General features: G+C 36.9%; 1 protein-coding gene across 1 annotated transcript in view; it reads right to left on the reverse strand.

Annotated features, from left to right (window-relative positions):
• The window catches only part of LOC124781976 (serine/threonine-protein phosphatase 6 regulatory ankyrin repeat subunit C-like), a 383,424-nt gene that overhangs the window by 73,920 nt on the left and 286,654 nt on the right, over window positions 1–22,850 (reverse strand). The window contains exon 14 of the mRNA XM_047253904.1: window positions 17,378–17,476. Coding sequence (XP_047109860.1) covers window positions 17,378–17,476 — 99 coding nt within the window. The remainder of the gene's footprint in view (window positions 1–17,377; window positions 17,477–22,850) is intronic.

Consider the following 22,850-nt stretch of genomic DNA (forward strand, 5'->3'; position numbering starts at 1 on the left):
GAGAGAGAGAGAGAGAGAGAGAGAGAGAGAGAGTGAGTGACGGAGCATATCAGCGGGGCCTCTACTGGTCAGAGCACACTACACGCCACACAACACAGCCAGCGCCGGCCTCTCTCCTGCTTCTACCTTGGCTGCCTGCATTGTGCAGTGCCCCATTGGATTTTGTGTTTCACATATACCGTGCCGTCTCTGTGCTTCCTCTGCCGCGTGCAGTGTCTGGCGCACCTTAACTTAGCATCTCACTCCGTCGGCGATCGTTTCAGTGGCACGTCCTGCCCTCTGGGCAGTTGATGCGAGCAACAGGACAGAGAGCCTCCTAGTGGAGAACATAAGAACTACTTGCAACAACCTGCTTGCATAAGAACGGACGATTTGTCTCGGAGTGGGTGACTGGTGGCCGTTCACCGCTCCCCCCACCCTCGGAACTCGCCCGCTCAACGCTCACCCCACCGTTCTCAACTCTAGCCAGAGCATTGAGCAAAGCAACTCAGGTGTCACTCTGGTCTCTGCAGTCTTAGCTCACGCAGCAATACAGCTCACAGCTTGACCAGCTTGACTCAGCGCCTCTGCATCGGAGTTCGTCTCTACTGGATATTGTTCTTCGTAGTAATACCGCTATGTATATTACATAAATATGTTACGTATACATCATTCGTTTTTATTTTATTTTTATTTGTTTAAACTGATCAGATGAGGTTCCTGACGACTCCTCTTACTATAGCATACTATAGCATTTTTTATTATGGACACACGAATTTACACTTTTAATCACGAGCGAACCAATAAACGTCTTGCAAAATGTGATACACCAATATTTTCCTTGTTTTATTCTGCGTAAGGCTATATGCAGGACTTTGGTCTTACAGTCAAATTTATATTTTTTTTCTAATTGTAGTACGGATTTTGCGATTTTGGGCGTCTTCGGAAGGAAACGTTCACTTTAAAAATATATGGCTTGGGATGTATTTGTATGAGGTTAATGAAATTTTAATACATTATAGCCAAATACATTGTTAATGTAAATCTCAAGTTACAACATTTTCCGATCACCCAAAAAACCATGATAGTGCAAAATAAATAGATAATCAAAAACTTTTTCATATCATGGAAATTTCAATAAACAATACAAAATTCTTACTCATTATCTGTGTTACTTCAAAATAGGATCAAATAAGATCAAAATACAGGTACAGTACTGGAATAAACCAAGTTTAAAGGGCAATGTGCCTTCCATTTATTTTCTATTGTGAATGAGTGGTGAGTCATGAAAAAGACCTAGTTCATTTCAGGGAGTGAACAGTTCTGATCCGATTTCTGAAAAGAACAGTTTTGCCCATCTCTAATGTGCACCCAGCAAATGACTAACACCTATTTCTCCCCCCCCCCCCCCCCCCCCCCCCCCACCCCCTGCATTAGCCATTGCCTTCACTACACATGCTTCTCTATTTAATTACTGAATAATCCCTGTATTTGAAACTAACATTCACCCTTTGGTAAGAGTATATAATTACCTACATTTGAAGCATAACTTTCTGAGAATAGATATTACAACACCAAAAAAAATCAATAGTGATTTATGCAGCAAATTGAGACTTCTAATTTAAAAACTTGTAACCACACACTGCATAATACACTGAGGTGACAAAAGTCATGGTATAATTCCTATCATCATATCAGACCTCCTTTGCCTAGTGCAGTGCAGCAACTCAATGTGGCATAGACCTCAACAAGCCATTGGAAGTCCCCTGCAGAAATAATAAGCCTCTACAGCCACACATAATTACAAAAGTGTTGCTGACCTGTTTATTATGTCCCACAAATGTTTGATGGGATTCTTGCTGAGTGGTTTGGGTGTTCAAATCATTCGCTCAAATTGTCCAGAACGTTCTTCAAACCAACCATGAACAGTTGTGGCCATTGTCATGGTGCATTGTCATCCATAAAAATTCCATCATTGCTTGGAAACATGAAGTCCATGAAAGGCTGCAAATGGCCTCCAAGAAGCTAAAGATAATAATCTCCAGTCAATGATGCATGTAAATACAGACCACACCATTATGGAGACACCACCTGCTTGCACAGTGCCTTGTTAACAACTTGAGTCCATGGCTTCATGGGCTCTGCATCACACTTGAACCCTACCACCTGCTCTTACCAACTAAAATTGGGACTCATGGAATAGAATAGAATATTTTTATTAGCCTTTCAGTATTTTACATACAATTGGCTTCGTCAAAGTTTAGAGGGTTTTAGTTTCAGTACGATATTCAAATATTTACAGAAAGGGGAGAAAAGGAACTAAAGACCTTTTCTTCAGCATTATGTAAAACAATGTTTTATACAATAATTAAATGCACACATAAGAAAAGCATCACAGTAAATAACTAGCTTATATAATATCAAAACATTTTCTTCATAACCTAGGCAAAACATATATTTTGATGATTAGTTTCTAAGAATTCTTCAGTTGTATAGAATTTGTTGTTTTTTAGCCAGGTTTGCAATGTATTCTTATGTTTATTTAGTGGTACTGTACGAGCTGAGCATGGTGACTTATTGAAAAATTTTATGCTTAAGTACTTATAGTTATTATGGACTAAAGCAAGTCTTGTGGAAGGCAAGTCCAGCTGGTGACTGTTTCTTGTACTGTGTGCATGCACATCACATCTCATGTTCAATTTTTTCAGATTTTCTCTGTCATGTATTAAACATTTATATATGTACATGCTTGGCACTGTCATTACTCCAAGAGATTTAAAATAATTTCTGCAGGACTCTCTGGGTGCTAACCCTTCCATGCTCCTGATTGATTTCTTCTGTCATCTGAAAATACATTCAGCCCCTGGGGAGCTACCCCAAAACAATATTCCATATTGCAGTTGGGAATGAAAAAAAGCATAGTATGAGTGGAGTAGCAATTGCTTGCTCACACTGTTTCTTAATTTATACAATAAGAAAAGTACTTGTGCTAGTTTACTACATAGATAATTGGTGTGTCCTTCCCATGAGAGCTTTTGGTCTATGATTAGTCCAAGTGATTTCACTGTTTTGTTTTCATTTTTAGTTACTTTGAGATTAAATATTATTTCTTCTGTTTTTGTTTGATTTATGCACAGCTGGTTAGCCTCACACCAGTAATTAGCCATTTGCATCATTTCTCTATTTTTGTCCAGTACACTCTGTAAGTTCTCTCCTGTACTTATCAATGTCATATCATCAGCATATGGTATGATCTTACACAGTATGTAATTTGAGAAGTCATTAACATAGACAATGAACAGAAAAGATCCAAGAACAGATCCTTGGGGTATTCCTCTTTCTATAGGGAGTATTTCTGACCTCTGCTTATTTGCATATACAAGTTGTAATCTATTGCTTAGATAAGATTTGAATAGATGGAGTGTATCATCTTCAATGCCATAGTATTTTAACTTTTTGATGAGAATGTCATGTGACACCGAGTCAAATGCTTTACTTAGGTCAATAAGTGTTCCAGACATTGCTACCCTTTTTTCATACCCTTCATAAACATTGCTCACCAAAGCTTCTACTGCTTTTACAGTTGATAGGTGTGACCTGAAGCCAAACTGTTGTTCATTTAAAATTTTGTTGGTTTCAAAATATCTGTATATCTGCTTATGCACACAATTTTCTACTAACTTGGATATGATTGGTACTATTGAAATGGCTCTCTAGTTATTTGGGAGGTTTCTTTTACCTTATTTATACACAGGCAATGTAACTGTGAGCTTAAGACAGTTGGGGAATATTTCTTCATCAAGTACTCTGTTTGACAGTGAGAGAAGTGGCATTTTAATTTCTTTTGCTATACATTTTATGAGATTACTGAGTCCATAATAGTCTTCTGTTTTGGAATTACTTAATTTGTTTATTGACTTATGAATACCATTTAATGTGATTCGTGTCCAAGTGAACTTCTCACTTCTTGTCTGTTTTGCACAAGTGAGTAATGCTTCTGCATCAGAGGCAGAATTGACGGGTGGGGTAGTGACGCTATTTACAAAATATTCATTGAGAATATTGCAGTCAATAGGGATACTCCTTTCTTTATTGGTATTATTAATTTCCCTTTTAATGACAGTCCAGGTAGCTTTACATTTTTTTTTTAGAATTTAAAATATATTCATCATTTGCACAGCACTTAGCATTTTTTATTTCTAATCTGTAAAGGATTCTCATTTTAGTGTAATTTTCCTTATCCCTATCACTGTTATGAGATTTGTCTTTCATAATCATCAGTAGTATTCTGAGTTTGTTAAGTTGTGGGGTGTACCACTTGTTAGTATTTTGTTGCTTATGAGTAATATTCCTCTGGTACCTTTTGGTTACCAAGGGGCATGTCATTTCTACTATATGCTTGATCTCTGTTAGGAAAATGGAAAAAGATTTATTAATCGTTTTCTTGTTATCCATTACATGAGTCCAATCCTTTTCTTTTAACTGGTTTATCATTTTGTTTACATTGGATTCACCTAAAATTCTATATGTCACTTCTCTCTCTGTAGAACTGAAGGCTGACTTTTCTATTTGAAGCCATGGCCTTGCATGATCTGATATTCCTAATTCTATTACATCACATGGTATGGAGTCTCTTTGTACATTGCTAATTATGTTATCAAGGCATATGAACAGGCTGTAATTTTCCACTCTAGGGACTGCTGGTCTGGTCACGACTCCAGGAGAGACACTGCAGGTGACATCACTCTGTTAGCAAAGGGGCTTGCATCAGTCATCTGCTGCCATAGGTCGTTAGCACCAAAATTCACCACACTGTCCTAACAGATATGTTGCCATATGTCCCACATTAATTTGTGTAGTTAACGCAAGCAGTGTCAGTTTGTGATGAAGCAAGCTGGGGTAATTTTAATGCCCCTCTTGTTTTGCCATCTGCCTCCTTAGGATTCTTTTTTTTCAATTTTAATTAATTACCATTAACATATGTGAATATTATCTGCATTTCCATAAAAGAGAAAGGCTGGCTCTCAGTTTATAATACCACATCTGATTTCATGCCTAGTTTTATGTATATAATTGATTTTCTAATTTATTTTGACTATTCCTAGTTAGTGTCTTTCATTACAGGGAGAAAGCAGTAATTGTATCATAACTTAAATTCTATTCTCGACTTACAAACAAATATAAATTCTGTAATAATTATAAACATTTGGAGGAACAAGTAATAGTATTCTTAAAGTATCTACTTGGCTGTCTTTGAAAACATATTAGCAAAACTGGCCCTGAATTAATCCCAAAGTAATTAACAGTTTTGTCAAAAGTATTGTCTGTGTAATGATATTTGTTAATTTCATGATTTAAACAAATAATTCGGCCTAAATCTTGCAGCAGAAGAAATTGTTAAAAAGATGTATTCAGTCAAATTAATGAGTTAAGTTTTAATTGTAATTCCTGTAAATTAAACATCAAACAATGTGTAGTTTCAGCACCTATGATTGTGAGGATATATACTTTGGATTCATCCAGGCCCCATCTTTTCAATATCCCAACTTTCTACAGTTTTAATCTGCAATTTACAGCATAAAATTATGGCCAGGCTACGTATCTGTCTCCCCACCCCCCTCCCCCCTCAAACCATGGATGTTGCTGGGTACTGGGGAGGCTTGCGTGCCTCAACGATCCAGATAGCCGTACCGTAGGCACAACCACAACGGAGGGGTATCTGTTGAGAGGCCACACAAATGTGTGGTTCCTGAAGAGGGGCAGCAGCCTTTTCAGTAGTTGCAGGGGCAACAGTCTGGATGATTGACTGATCTGGCCTTGTAACACTAACCAAAATGGCCTTGCTGTTCTGGTACTGTGAACGGCTGAAAGCAAGGGGAAACTACAGCCGTAATTTTTCCCGAGGGCATGCAGCTTTACCATATGGTTAAACGATGATGGCGTCCTCTTGGGTAAAATATTCCGGAGGTAAAATAGTCCCCCATTCGGATCTCCGGGCGGGGACTACTCAAGAGGACGTCATTATCAGGAGAGAGAAAACTGGTGTTCTATGGATCGGAGCATGGAATGTCAGATCCCTTAATCAGGCAGGTAGGTTAGAAAATTTAAAAAGTGAAATGGATAGGTTAAAGTTAGATATAGTGGGAATTAGTGAAGTTGGGTGGCAGGAGGAACAAGACTTTTGGTCAGGTGAATATAGGGTTATAAATACAAAATCAAATACAGGTAATGCTGGAGTAGGTTTAATAATGAATAAGAAAATAGGAGTGCGGGTAAGCTACTACAAACAGCATAGTAAACACATTATTGTGGCCAAGACAGACACGAAGCCCACGCCTACTACAGTAGTACAAGTTTATATGCCAACTAGCTCTGCAGATGACAAAGAAATTGATGAAATGTATGATGAGATAAAAGAAATTATACAAGTAGTGAAGGGAGACGAAAATTTAATAGTCATGGGTGACTGGAATTCGAGAGTAGGAAAAGAGAGAGAAGGAAACATAGTAGGTGAATATGGATTGGGACTAAGAAATGAATGAGGAAGCCACCTGGTAGAATTTTGCGCAGAGTATAACTTAATCATAGCTAACACTTGGTTCAAGAATCATGAAAGAAGATTGTATACATGGAAGAACCCTGGAGATACTAAAAGGTATCAGATAGATTATATAATGGTAAGACAGAGATTTAGGAACCAGGTTTTAAATTGTAAGACATTTCCAGGGGCAGATGTGGACTCTGACCACAATCTTTTGGTTATGAACTGTAGAGTAAAACTGAAGAAACTGCAAAAAGGTGGGAATTCAAGGGGATGGGACCTGGATAAACTGAAAGAACCAGAGGTTGTACAGAGTTTCAGGGAGAGCATAAGGGAACAATTGACAGGAATGAGGGAAAGAAATACAGTAGAAGAAGAGTGGGTAGCTTTGAGGAATGATATAGTGAAGGCAGCAGAGGATCAAATAGGTAAAAAGACAGGGGCTAGTAGAAACCCTTGGGTAACAGAAGAAATATTGAATTTAATTGATGAAAGGAGAAAATATAAAAATGCATTAAATGAAGCAGGCAAAAAGGAATACAAACGTCTCAAAAATAAGATCGACAGGAAGTGCAAAATGGCTAAGCAGGGATGGCTAGAGGACAAATGTAAGGATGTAGAGCCTTATCTCAATAGTGATAAGATAGATACTGCCTACAGGAAAATTAAAAAGACCTTTGGAGAAAGGAAAACCACTTGCATGAATATCAAGAGCTCAGATGGAAACCCAGTTCTAAGCAAGGGAGGGAAAGCAGAAAGGTGGAAGGAGTATATAGAGGGTCTATACAAAGGCGATGTACTTGAGGACAGTATTATGGAAATGGAAGAGGATGTAGATGAAGATGAAATGGGAGATATGATACTGTGTGAAGTGTTTCACAGAGCACTGACAGACCTAAGTCAAAACTAGGCCCCTGGAGTAGACAATATTCCATTAGAACTACTGACAGCCTTGGGAGAGCCAATCCTGACAAAACTATACCATCTGGTGAGCAAGCTGTATGACACAGGCGAAATACCCTCAGACTTCAAGAAGAATATAATAATTCCAATCCCAAAGAAAGCAGGTGTTGACAGATGTGAAAATTACCGAACTATCAGTTTAATAAGTAACAGCTGCAAAATACTAATGCAAATTCTTTACAGACAAATGGAAAAACTGATAGAAACTGACCTAGGGGAAGATCAGTTTGGATTCCGTAGAAATGTTGGAACACGTGAGGCAATACTGACCCTAAGACTTATCTTAGAAGAAAGATTAAGGAAAGGCAAACCTACATTTCTAACATTTGTAGACTTAGAGAAAGCTTTTGACAATGTTGATTGGAATACTCTCTTTCAAATTCTGAAGGTGGCAGGGGTACAATACAGGGAGCAAAAGGCTATTTACACTTTATACAGGAAGCAGATGGCAGTTATAAGAGTCGAGGGGTATGAAAGTGAAGCAGTGGTTGGAAAGGGAGTGAGACATGGTTGCAGCCTATCCCCGGTGTTATTCAAGCTGTATATTGAGCAAGCAATAAAGTAAACAAAAGGAAAGTTCGGAGTAGGTATTAAAATCCATGGAGAAGAAATAATAACTTTGAGGTTTGCCGATGACATTGTAATTCTGTCAGACACAGCAAAGGTCTTGGAAGAGCAGTTGAATGGAATGGACAGTGTCTTGAAAGGAGGATATAAGATGAACATCAACAAAAGCAAAACGAGGATAATGGAATGTAGTCGAATAAAGTCAGGTGATGCTGAGGGAATTAGATTAGGAAATGAGACATTTAAAGTAGTAAAGGAGTTTTGCTATTTGGGGAGCAAAATAACTGATGATGGTCGAATTAGAGAGGATATAAAATGTAGACTGGCTATGGCAAGGAAAGCCTTTCTGAAGAAGAAAAATTTGTTAACATCGAGTATAGATTTAAATGTCAGGAAGTCGTTTCTGAAAGTATTTGTATGGAGTGTAGCCACGTATGGAAGTGAAATGTGAACGATAAATAGTTTAGACAAGAAGAGAATAGAAGCTTTCAAAATGTGGTGCTACAGAAGAATGCTGAAGATTAGATGGGTAGATCACATAACTAATGAGGAGGTATTGAATAGAATTGGGGAGAAGAGCGGCTTGTGGCACAACTTGACTAGAAGAAGGGATCGGTTGGTAAGACACATTTTGAGACATCGAGGGATCACCAATTTAGTATTGGAGGTTAGCATGGAGGGTAAAAATCGTAGTGGGAGACCAAGAAATGAATACACTAAGCAGATTCAGAAGGATGTAGGCTGCAGTAGGTACTGGGAGATGAAGACGCTTGCACAGGATAGAGTAGCATGGAGAGCTGCATCAAACCAGTCTGAGGACTGAAGACCACAACAACAACATGTATCTGGTCCTGCAAATGTTCCCAGCTTAAAATCTGGTTTGAAAACTTCAGTCTTACTATTACATAGGCTATCTGAATCCTTCCAGTGTCCAGGTCTCTTCCACGTATAGTACCTTCTTTTCTGATTCTTAGGGAAACTGTTGGCATTGACTAAATTGTGCTCTATGCAAAATCCTACCAGGCAGCTTCCCTTGTAATTCTTTTTCCTCTATGTCCATCTTCCTATACCACTTTTCTTCGCTTTCTTATCCTACTTCCAAATTACTGTCCCTCACAATAATTAAATGTTCATCTCCCTTACTGATCTGAATAATTTCATTTATCTTATTTATATCCTTTCAGTCTCTTCATCACCTTCAGAGCTAGTCAGCAGGTTAGTGTCTGTCTTGGCTATGATAATGCAATCATTGTGCTGTTCGTAATAGCTCACCCACACATCTATTTTCTTATTCACTATTAGACCCAGCCCTGTATTACCCCTTTTTATTTAGTAGTGATAGCTCTGTACTCAGCTGAGCAGAAGTCATGTTCTTCCTGCTACTGCACTTCACTAGCCTCCGCTAAATCTACCTTTAACTTCTGACCTATAGGATGTCAGATTTTATTTTATTTCTGATGCTAATACAAAAATAAAATGGCTTGATGCAACTGCCCTCCTTAGTGTAATGTTAGGCCAGCAACTCTCTTGGGAACATCATATCAATGGTACATGTTGTGAATTAGGAGCAAATGTGTACAGTATATTTTGCACAAGTTAAGCCACACATTAGTCAGCAAGAATCAATATGCAAAGAAGTGGGATACGGAAGTACTAAGGAATGATGAGATACGGTTGAAATTCTCTAAGGCTATAGATACAGCAATAAGGAATAGTTCAGTAGGCAGTACAGTTGAAGAGGAATGGGCATATCTAAAAAGGGCTATCACAGAACTTGGGAAGGAAAACAAAGGTACAAAGAAGGTAACTGTGAAGAAACCATAGGGTAACAGAACAAATACTCCAATTGATCGATGAAAGAAGGAAGTAAAGAAATGCAAACAAAGCATTTGAGATGTGATGTTACAGACAAATGTTGAAAATTAGGTGGACTGATAAAGTAAGGAATGAGGAGGTTCTGTGCAGAATCAGAGAGGAATGGAATATGTGGAAAACACTCATAAGGAGAAGGGACAGGTTCATACAACATCTTTTTAGACATGAGGGAATCACTTCCAGGGTACTAGAGGGAGATGTAGAGGGCAAAAACTGTAGAGGAAGACAGAGATTGGAATACATCCAGCAAATAATAGAGGATGTAGGTTGCAAGTGCTACTCTGAGATGAAGAGGTTAGCATAGGAGAGGAACTCGTGGTGGACCGCATCAAACCAGTCAGAAGACTGATGACGAAAAAAAAAAAAAAAATTATGGAATCCATGTTTGAGGTGCATGCTCCAGTGAAGTATACAAATATTCATCCTTAAAAAAAATAAATAAACAGCCTCAGTTATAAAGAGTCGTGAAGGGATGCACAAGAGTTACCTTCAATGACATCAATAGATAATTCTAAAAATGTAGGCCTACAACTGATTTTAAAATGCAAGCTTCACCACAGTTTGAATCAAACTGTATATAGTTTATAATACTAGAAGAGGACCGAGTGAGGTGGCGCACTGGTTAGCACACTGGACTAGCATTCGGGAGGACATCAGTTCAATCCCACATCCGGCCATCGTAGTTTAGGTTTTCCATGATTTCCCTAAATCACTCTAGGCAGGCGCGAGGAAGGTTCCTGTGCAAGGGACTGGCCAACTTCCTTCCCTGTCCTTTCCTAACCCGATGAGACTGATGACCTATCCATACTGTGTACTCATTAGACTGTTCATTCAGTTCAGCAGATCGTGTAATTCTCCTTCACTTTCACTCAGGATAGCAGTGCCATCAGTGAATCGTATCACTGATATCCTTTCACCTTGAATTTTAATTCCATTCCTGGAAAAAAAAAAAAAAAAAAAGAAGTTGACATGGTCCACATCCACGAGGATCTCCTCAGCATGGATCTATGGAACGAAAAACTAATCTAATCTAATCTAATCTCGCTGTTTGGTCTCTTCCCCCCAAACAACCCAATCCCAACCAGAAGAGATTGTCATTATCGTCTAGCAAGGCATCACAAAAAAGATACCGACAACAAGTCTAACTTGTAACAAATTTTAAAGTACCAACAATATCTAAGCTTCTTTGAAGTTTCTTCAAAAGATTTTCTTACTAGAGTTTCCATTATGAAATTAGACATCCAAGGTCACACTCACTTCCAGCAGACCACGGGCTCTAAGTGCTGTGATTTGACCACCTAATAGCTTTGTTGCCACATGTACACTGTTAATAGTGCATTAGCTCAGCACCATCTGAATTTTCCATGTGATATCATGTGTTTACCCGTGGGTTCAGTCTTCCGTGCAATTGTGCACTGGCATGTGTATTTCTAAATTGACTATATTCTTAATTAACAGTGTGATGACATTGGCAGTATCTCTGTATGTGAGCATGTGTTTTGATTCTCCAAAAAAGGGATATCAATTAAAACTGAAATTATGAAATTTGATTATTTGGACAAAAATTTACTGCATAGAACTATACTGTGATACTACAACAGAGAAGAGTATCCGATAGCCGGAAAAACACACAATGATATCTGAGAAAAAATTAGCTATTCTGCCTCAGAGAACACCATTATTTGTCTTTCCCCTTCACTTGGTTTTTGATTCTGATAATGTAATGATAGACAAAAGTTTTTAATTTAATACAAAGACACTGCAGCAGCAGATTGAAGTTTTATGCAAAATGCACTTACTATGTGCTGAGGACAATAGTCTTGTAGTATGCTTAGATAATACTTTTGTTCCATAAAAACACAACCAAAAATGTGTTTACTTGAACTTCAGTGGAAATATTGGTCTGAAAGTACCTACAGTTATTTTTGTATAGCATATATCAGTGATCTGGGTGATGGGTGCAGTGATAAAGTGTCTGTGGCCGAGCAGTTCTTTTTCAAATTCTGAAGGGGACAGGGGTCAAACAGAGGGAGCGAAAGGCTATTTACAATTTGCACAGAAACCAGATGGCAGTTATAAGAGTTGAGGGGCATGAAAGGGAAGCAGTGGTTGGGAAGGGAGTGAGGCAGGGTTGTAGGCTATCCCCAATGTTATTCAATCTTTATATTGAGCAAGTCATAAGAGAAACAAAAGAAAAATTTGGAGTAGGAATTAAAATCCATGGAGAATAAATAAAAACTTTGAGGTTTCCTGATGGCATTGTAATTCTGTCAGAGACAGCAAAGGACCTGGAAGAGCAATTGAACGGAATGGACAGTGTCTTGAAAGGAGGACGTAAGATGGATATCAACACAAACAAAACAAGGATAATGGAATTTAGTCAAATTAAATCAGGTGATGCTGAGGGAGGTAGGTTGGGAAATGAGAGACTTAAAGTAGTAGATGAATTTTGCTATTTGGGGAGCAAAATAATTGCTGATGGTCAAAGTAGAGGGGATATAAAGTGTAGACTGGCAATGGCAAGGAAAGCATTTCTGAAGAAGAAAAGTTGTTAACATTGATTATATGTAAGTGTCAGGAAGTCTTTTCTGAAAGTATTTGTATCGACTGTAGGCCTGTGTGGAAGGGAAACATAGGTGATAAACAGTTTAGACAAGAAGAGAGGTATGGTGCTGTAGGGGAATGCTGAAGATTGGATGGGTAGATCAAGTAACTAATGAGGAGGTTCTGAACAGAATTGAAGAGAAGAGGAATTTGTGGCACAACTTGGCTGGAAGAAGGGATCAGTTGGTTGGCCACTTTGTGAGGCATCAAGAGATCACCAATTTGGTATTGGAGGGCAGCATGGAAGGTAGAAATCGTAGTAGGATGTAGGTTGCAGTAGGTACTTGGAGATGAAGAAGCTTGCACAGGATAGAGTATCATGGAGAGCTGCATCAAACCAGTCTCTGGACTGAAGACCACAACAAAAACAACAACAACAACAGAGAATACTGTCAGTCCTATTAAGGCGAGCCATCAGGAGTAAAATCCTAGCAGTGGTACACAAGTACTCGCGCATGGAGTCTCTCACAAAAATAAAATGCATTCATACACAACGTGATACCATAAAGATGTCTTAGATGTTATCAAAATTAATTTCATAGTTTTCTAAACAACTTTATCATTGAAAGTTTCTGTGAGATCTGACACAATGCAAATTCATCATCAATGACATTTTTCATTGAACAGGTGGAACAGTTTCAGAGCTCTTGTGGAATTTTATTTTTTATGTCAGAATATTTCATGATAAAATATAGTTTTCATGATACAATATGAATCCCATGCATCCATAAATTTTCAGAATGTTGGTATCTTAGATTCAGCCCAAATATGGCCATTGTTCTGCTTTCTCTACATCTTTCTAAAATATTTCTTGTAACATAAGTTTTTATTAAATAATTTATTTATTTTATAGCAGCTGGCAAGAATTTTCTTTTGGAAAGTACTCCCATCATATTCTAGAGCGAAATTAGATATGTCCATATATATATATATATATATATATATATATATATATATATATATATATATATATATATATATATATATATATATATTTTTTTTTTTTTTTTTTTTTTTTTTTTTTTTTTTTTTTTTTTACTGATATTTGAAATTAGCACTGACTGGAGTAGGAGAAGTATAGTGTTTAATGTCCTGTCAACAACAAATCCACTAGAGAAAGAGCACAAGCTCCAGTTAGGAAAGGGTGGTGAAGGAAATCAGCCATGCCCTTTCAAAAGATCCATTCCAGCATTTGCCTGAAGCAGTTCAGGGAAATCATGGAAAACCTAAATCAGGATGGCCGGAAAGGGTTTGAACCATTGCCACCTCACTTAGTATAACTAACTGGCAGTGATGTAGGACAGTGAGATGACTTCTGTGCCTCTTTTCATGACAGCTGCTATATAAATGTTTTTTTTTAGTATCAAATAATGCCTTTTATAAAATTATATGATCTACATTGGAAACCATATAATTTATCTGCAATCCAAGAAAAAAATCTTGTATTTGCCAGTGTACAATAAATAAATAAGGAAACAAGTAGCAAACCACGTGAGATGTGGCAAGTGAAGTCCTATTGAATGCCACAAACCCATTGGGTTTGATTTAGAGAATAAAAATTTCGTATAGGTGGTATTGGTGCTGACTTAATTTTTACCGACACTGGTTCAAAATTATTGAATAATAATGAGAGTTTTATAGTTGGTGAATGACACAGGGTGAAGGGTTATATGAACATTATATTTGGCACTTAATAGCAGGATAGGACCTTGTTGTGTTTTATTTTTAATTATTTTCATTTTCCCCTCTTCTACATTTGTTTCTTTTATTATTATTATTCTTTCTTTCTTTCCTCAGACGTTATGTCTGGTCAAAAATGGAAAGTGACAGAGACCTTGATCAAGCGTGACTTCCTTTTAACTGTACGGTATATGTTATATTGCATTTAGGAACTTTCGGGTGATTGAACATGTATCAATAATTACGGGTTTCTGTAGTTGTTTATATAAGTTTGGATGTAGCTGTATTGCAGTGATGTACTGGTGGATATTGTGTGGTATGACTCCTGTAGTTGATAGTATAATTGGTATAATGTCAACTTTATCCTGATGCCACATGTCCTTGACTTCCTCAGCCAGTTGGATGTATTTTTCAATTTTTTCTCCTGTTTTCTTTTGTATGTTTGTTGTATTGGGTATGGATATTTCGATTAGTTGTGTTAATTTCTTCTTTTTACTGGTGAGTATGATGTCAGGTTTGTTATGTGGTGTTGTTTTATCTGTTATAGTGGTTCTGTTCCAGTATAATTTGTATTCATCATTCTCCAGTACATTTTGTGGTGCATACTTGTATGTGGGAATGTGTTGTTTTATTAGTTTATGTTTTATGGCAAGTTGCTGATGTATTATTTTTGCTACATTGTCATGTCTTCTGGGGTATTCTGTATTTGCTAGTATTGTACATCCACTTGTGATGTGATCTACTGTTTCTATTTGTTGTTTGCAAAGTCTGCATTTATCTGTTGTGGTATTGGGATCTTTAATAATATGCTTGCTGTAATATCTGGTGTTTATTGTTTGATCCTGTATTGCAATCATGAATCCTTCCATCTCACTGTATATATTGTCTTTTCTTAGCCATGTGTTGGATGCGTCTTGATCAATATGTGGCTGTGTTAGATGATATGGGTGCTTGCCATGTAGTGTTTTCTTTTTCCAATTTACTTTCTTCGTATCTGTTGATGTTATGTGATCTAAAGGGTTGTAGAAGTGGTTATGAAATTGCAGTGGTGTAGCTGATGTATTTATATGAGTGGTTGCTTTGTGTATTTTGCTAGTTTCTGCTCGTTCTAGAAAGAATTTTCTTAAATTGTCTACCTGTCCATAATGTAGGTTTTTTATGTTGATGAATCCCCTTCCTCCTTCCTTTCTGCTTAATGTGAATCTTTCCGTTGCTGAATGTATGTGATGTATTATATATATGTGCCATTGCGATCATGTAAGTGTATTTAGTGCTTCTAGGTCAGTGTTACTCCATTTCACTACTCCAAATGAGTAGGTCAATATTGGTATAGCATAAGTATTTATAGCTTTTGTCTTGTTTCTTGCTGTCAATTCTGTTTTCAGTATTTTTGTTAGTTTTTGTCTATATTTTTCTTTTAGTTCTTCTTTAATATTTGTATTATCTATTCCTATTTTTTGTCTGTATCCTAGATATTTATAGGCATCTGTTTTTTCCATCGCTTCTATGGAGTCACTGTGGTTATCCAATTATTATTATTATTATTATTATTATTACTATTATTACTATTATTATTATTATTATTATTATTATTATTATTATTATTATTATTATTATTATACTATTATTGTAAAATGTAAACTTTACTAGCCGGAAATGTCACAATTAATAAAATATTCTGACTGTTATGCTGTGGTCAAATGGATTTAATCCTAATTTAAAGTTTCATCCTCATGTGCAGAGGACTGTTTCAAAGAGGATTGTAGCTTCTTTGATTGCCCAATTCACACACTGGCCCACAGATGAGAGTGTGACAGTATAGAGCCAGGGTGTGAATCGGGTATTCAAAGAAGCTACGATCTCCCTTGAAAATATCCTATGCAGATGGCGACAAAACCCCGGATTTTAAGAAGAAATCCATTCAACCAAGGCATAGTCACCTGGAACACATTATTAATTATACTATTACTGTCATTTTATGTAAGATGTATTTGTATGAATTGTTTCTGGCAACTAGAGGACTGTTTGTGTAAATCAAGCTTCTGGAAACAAAGAAAATTTGACAAATTAAGATTATCTCACATATTTACACTCTTGTTCTTCCATTTACAAGGAATACTGGCCAAACTTCAGTTGGATAGAGAGCAAATGATTTTATCATGCTTTATTGCAAAGAAAAAAGAATGCAATATGGCAGTGGGAAGAAGTATGGGGAGTTCATAATCCAGAAAATGATAAATAAGTTGCATGCTTAAACAATGAAAGTTATCATAAACTGTCACAATTAATAAAATATTCTGACTGTTATGCTGTGGTCAAATGGATTTAATCCTAATTTAAAGTTTCATCCTCATGTGCAGAGGACTGTTTCAAAGAGGATTGTAGCTTCTTTGATTGCCCAATTCACACACTGGCCCACAGATGAGAGTGTGACAGTATAGAGCCAGGGTGTGAATCGGGTATTCAAAGAAGCTACGATCTCCCTTGAAAATATCCTATGCAGATGGCGACAAAACCCCGGATTTTAAGAAGAAATCCATTCAACCAAGGCATAGTCACCTGGAACACATTATTAATTATACTATTACTGTCATTTTATGTAAGATGTATTTGTATGAATTGTTTCTGGCAACTAGAGGACTGTTTGTGTAAATCAAGCTTCTGGAAACAAAGAAAATTTGACAAATTAAGATTATCTCACATATTTACACTCTTGTTCTTCCATTTACAAGGAATACTGGCCAAACTTCAGTTGGATAGAGAGCAAATGATTTTATCATGCTTTATTGCAAAGAAAAAAGAATGCAATATGGCAGTGGGAAGAAGTATGGGGAGTTCATAATCCAGAAAATGATAAATAAGTTGCATGCTTAAACAATGAAAGTTATCATAAACTGAGTAAAAACCAACATGGCATGTGCTGTCATTTCTGATTTGTGACTGAGGAAGGGTTTCATTTATTGAATTCCTCGATTGCAACAACAAACACAAAAATAGATAGCCAAATATACACTTCCGTGCCTCAAGCATCACTGTAGATCTATGGATCTGTTTTTAATTTTTGTCTGATTGTAAGCTCTGGTAATTTGGTAATTTTTCACAGCTTTTTAGATCACCAATTTTTTTTTACACTATTATCAGTAGAACATGCTACTAATGAGACAGTACCTCATAATAGTTACATCTGGTTTGCATCAGAAGTGGTGTTGCACCATCCATGTCCACAGCATTTACATCAGCTCCGGCCTTGATGAGTACTTCCACATACTGAAATCAGAGAAATATGTTTCAGAAGTACTCATGTGAATACAACTATACTACTTTGATTATTTTAAAATATAAACCTTTTGCTACACATGTTAGCAAACACACCAGAACACACACACACACACACATTACAGTCACTTTAGTTACTAGTAGCATTTGAACATTTATTTAATATTGTAGTGTTTTCAGATTACAAATTAGTCTCTGTGTCCTTAAAGTAGTCACAAGTAAATAATCACCAGCATAAGTAGAAGAGTCTACCTCATGTTAACCACATGCACATTTCACAAATTTATTTTTAGCACACAGAAAAGGAATTTAAAAATACTACGAGTATATAAAGGTAGTAACTGACTTCATTGTAATGAGCTGTGTGAAAATATCAGGATTATAACAACACAATATTACATTATCAAGCCATAATACACATAAAGAAAAGATTATCAAATGTGACTGTCAGTGATTTCCATTTATTTAACATCTCCCATCATAGGTGTCAACAAGGATGGAACAAAAGGGAGCATTTGCCTCCTCTGATCAGAACAATAGACTTTTTATTCATTCTCAAATTCTTGTCCATTCATGGAAATGATTTTCTTTGTTTACACCACACTGTAGGCTTGCCTTTCTGACCTCTTTGGAAAATATTTGGGCTTTAGCATTTACCACACAATGTGTGTTTGTTTGTTGAGCTTCTCACAAGAAATTACATCACTCCTTCATCATGCAGATGGTTTTGGCACTATCCTGTAGTCAATGTACAGTCGTCTTTATAACCATCTTATCTCAAATAACATACTGTCAAAGTCACAGTTTGGATTTCTAAAAGGTTCTGATGTTGAGAAGGCTATCTACACTTACAGTGAAAATGTACTTAATTCATTAGACAAAAAATTGCAGGCAACTGGTATATTTTGTGATCTGTCAAAGGCATTTGACTGTGTAAATCACAATATCCTTTTAAGTAAACTAGAATATTATAGTGTAACAGGAAATGCTGCAAAATGGTTCAAATCTTATATCTCTGGCAGGAAACAAAGGGTGTTATTAGGAAAGAGACATGTATCAAGCTATCAGGCATCATCCAACTGGGAACTAATTACATGTGGGGTCCCACAAGGTTCCATTTTGGGGCCCTTACTTTTTCTTGTGTATATCAATGACCTTTCATCAGTAACATTACCAGATGCCAAGTTTGTTTTGTTTGCTGATGATACAAACATTGCAATAAATAGCAAATCAAGTGTAGTCTTAGAAAGATCAGCCAATAAAATATTTGTAGACATTAATCACTGGTTCCTAGCCAATTCTTTGTCACTAAACTTTGAAAAAACACACTACATGCAGTTCAGAACTTGTAAGGGGTGTCCCAAGAGTATATGTCTAACATATGATGACAAGAAGATAGAAGAAGTGGACGGTGTTAAATTCTTGGGATTACAGCTTGATAATAAATTCAACTGGGAGGAGCACACCACAGAACTGCTGAAGCGTCTTAACAAATCTCTGTTTGCAATGCGAATTTTGTCAGACATAGGGGATATAAAAATGAAAAAGCTGGCATACTATGCTTACTTTCATTCCATAATGTCATATGGGATTATTTTCTGGGGTAATTCATCAAGCCAAGCTAAAGTTTTCCGGGCACAAAAACGTGCAGTAAGAATTATATGTGGTGTGAACTCAAGAACATCCTGCAGAAGCCTGTTTAGGGAACTAGGGATACTAACTACAGCTTCCCAATATATTTATTCCTTAATGAAATTTGTCATTAAAAATATATCACTTTTTCAAACCAACAGCTCAATTCATGGAATCAATACTAGAAATAAGAATAATCTTCACAAGGATTTAAAGTCACTTAGTCTTGTACAAAAAGGTGTGCATTATTCAGGAACACACATTTTCAATAACTTGCCAGCAGCCATAAAAAGCTTAACAACCAATGAAATTCAGTTTAAGAGAAGCCTAAAGGATTTATTGGTGGCCAACTCCTTCTACTCCATTGATGAATTTCTGAGGAAAACCAACTGATTTGTATATAAGTACAACATAACTTCTGCACAATTTCAGTGCAGTAATGTGTTCACTGAAAATTTGTGTGTGTGTGTGTAAGTATAATCTAACTTCTGCACCATTTCAGTGCAGTAATGTGTTCATTGTAAATAAGTATTACAGTAGTTGTATTACATGTTTCTTACCTTATAAATAAATATAAAACTTTTTTATTTTAAATTCAGTGCAATAGTATTTGTAAAATGACTCTTAGTGTTCATTAAAAAATGACGATCATTCCACTTGGGACCTGTGGAATGGTACATTAGCTTATTTGTTTTAGTTTAAATATTTGTCATGTATTGTTGTTTTTCTGACATGTTCCACATCCTGGAGGACCTCCTCACTATGGATCAATTGGAATGAAAGTAAATCTAATCTAATCTAATCTATAGAATATTGTTGAAATAGAAGTATCTAGTCTCTCCTCTATCAATTCCACATGCCCCCTTGTTTAGATACACAAAGAGACCATCCAGGAACCCTGAGACACATATTTTAGCTACAGTACATTCTCTCATATCTGTCCCTAGTTCCCAGAAGAACATCACCCTTGCCCCACTGCACAGCTTAATCACAAATGAATTTTACCATTTGTCTTAAAAAGACAGGTAAAAAGTGTGGAATTTCAAGATCAAAAAGATGTCCTCTCCAGAAGCTGGACCTGTCAAAACACTGTAGGATGGAACACAGCACAATGTGCAGTAATAAAGTTATAAACTCTGCATTCATATGGCATGGCTGCACAATGATATCAAACTGAGGAGACAAGGACCATCTTCATGAGTCCTAGACTGTTAAGAGTCAGTTCCATTGACTGATTTGAGGGCTGTTTTTGAAGGTTTCAGTGCTGACCATGGATTACACTTTACACAGACAACCTAAAAAGTAGGTTTCAAAAAAAAATTCTTCCGTTTATATTACATCAGTCAACATTAAAAAAAAATAGATGGCATGAAAATAGTGTAATAAATCCATTAACAAGATCAGTCATGAAGCTTCAAAAGCAATTAATACTCTACACCGTATAATACATCAAGAAACATAGTTTAAAGTTTATTTCCTGTGTCTCCACTTTGAGGAGTATCATTCAATGGCAGTTTTTTTACGGTTATTTTGTTGATACACATTTTTTCCTGACAGCAAGGTCTTTAGCACCTGTAATAAAATGTAATGAGAATAGTGTGGAGGAATATCATAAAATGACTAAAATGAGAACTGTGAATAAAAACGTAAAGAAATTACAGAAAAAAACTTGAATACACACACTCACATCGATAGCAATGAAACTCACTTTGTCAAATCACTAACACAAGGTTCAAAAGCTACTCTGCAACACACTAAAATCTCCCAGCCTAAATGCTTATGATATGGCAGTGGATGTTCTGTTAAGAAGAAAGATGCGGTATTCCTTCATAAATGCAAGCATGTCTGAAGAAACAGGCACTGTGGTGACTACGGCCACTAAGGGAATGATGACAATGAAAATTAGTGCTGGACCAGGACTTGAACCCAGATTTCCCACTTTACATAAGCAGTTGCCTAAACCACTTTGGCTAAGTGTGCATGCGTAATGGCTAGATCCGGACTTCCATATGTCACTGTTACTGCATAACAACCTATACTTATACATACATTATGTAATCCCCGCAAAGGCAACAACATTTTTATTGAGTCACTGTCCAGTATCAGTTGATAAATATGGTATTGCTGTGCCTGTGTTGCTAACACCCGAACCTCCAGACGTTAGACACTCAGAGCAGTACCAAATGTTGTATGTCAATAGAGTATCATCCAAAACACTGATTCAGTTAGTGCTATTTGCTATCATGCAGCAGAAGGTGCATAAACGGTAACATCATAACTATGGAGTACAGGCAAGGAGGAATAGTTTTGTTGATCTTGCATGGGTGAATTGGTAGAAGTTGTGGTCATGTCCCATGCTCAAACCCCCACTGTTGGCAATTCGTTTGAACCGTTCATATGTGAAACTGTTAACTGGGAGAACATTTTCCTGGCATGTAAAAGGACTTTTCGGAGTGTGTAGCAATTTTCTTTTGGCAGTCTGCTTTCACTTCGTTAGTTGAAAGTAGCAAACCTGTAGAGCACATTTGTACAGAAAGGTGTGGTGTTCTGTCAGACACATGTAACAGAACATGCACCACTCATGATGAAGTAGCCAGTGCATCTGCAGTTTCCCTGGACAAATATAAACAATCGATATAGTATAATAAAGAAGCAGTTGCATTGCATCTGTGGAGGTATTAATAGTCCACTGAACTCTTTCATGTGTAATACAGTAAAAAATAAATATAACATTACTGTCATTGGGGTACGAACTCAGGACTCATGGTACAATGACCTAATGCTCTACAAACTTCCCCACACAGGCCACATCTTCCTCTACATCTACATCATATTCCGTAAGCCACCTAATGGTGTGGGCAGAGGGTACTTTCGGTACCATTATCTGTTCCCTCCAGCCCCATTCCACTTGTGAAGTGTATGGGAAGAATGATTGCCAGTAAACCTCTGTATTGGTCTAATTTCTCAAATTTTCTCTTCATGGTCAATACACATGATGTAGGTGGGGAGAAGTAATATGTTGTCTGACTCCTCCTGAAAAGTGCTGTCCTGAAATTTCAATAGTAATTCTCTCCATGATGCACAACGCCTCTCTTGTAACATCTGCCAGTGGAATCTGTTTAGCACATCCATCATGCCCTCTCACCAGCTAAACAATTCTGTGGTGAAACACGCTGCTCTTCTTCATTGGATCTTCTCTATCTCCTCTATCAGTCCTACCTGATATGGATCCCATTTAGATTAATAATACTAAAGAATCTTTCATGGATAAGTGACATTTCCTTAAGATTCTCCTGACAAATCTGAGTCTGATATCTGCTTTTCCCACTATCTGTTTTATGTGGTCATTCCACTTAAGGTCATTCTGGATAGTTATGCCTAATATTTTATGGCAGACACTGTCTCCAGCTGTTTTTCATCAATAGTGTAGTTGTACAGTAGTGGATTTCTTTTCCCATATATGCACAAGATGTTACATTTATCTATGTTCATGGTCAGCTGCCCCAGCCTGCACCATTCATCAATTCTCTGCAGGTTGTCCTGCAAATTCTTTCTATCTTCTGGCATTGCTACTTTGGTATAGACAACTGCATCATTTGTGAATAGCCTTAAAGAGCATCCAATGCTTTCTACTACATCATTTATATACACTCACGCTCATAAATTAACGATAATGTTGATACATGGTGAAGCAATGCTCTGGTGGGCGGTTTTCAGGTTTAAATCACCTTGG

The sequence above is a fragment of the Schistocerca piceifrons genome, chromosome 1 (assembly GCF_021461385.2).
Source record: "Schistocerca piceifrons isolate TAMUIC-IGC-003096 chromosome 1, iqSchPice1.1, whole genome shotgun sequence".
Taxonomy (NCBI): Eukaryota; Metazoa; Arthropoda; class Insecta; order Orthoptera; family Acrididae; genus Schistocerca; species Schistocerca piceifrons.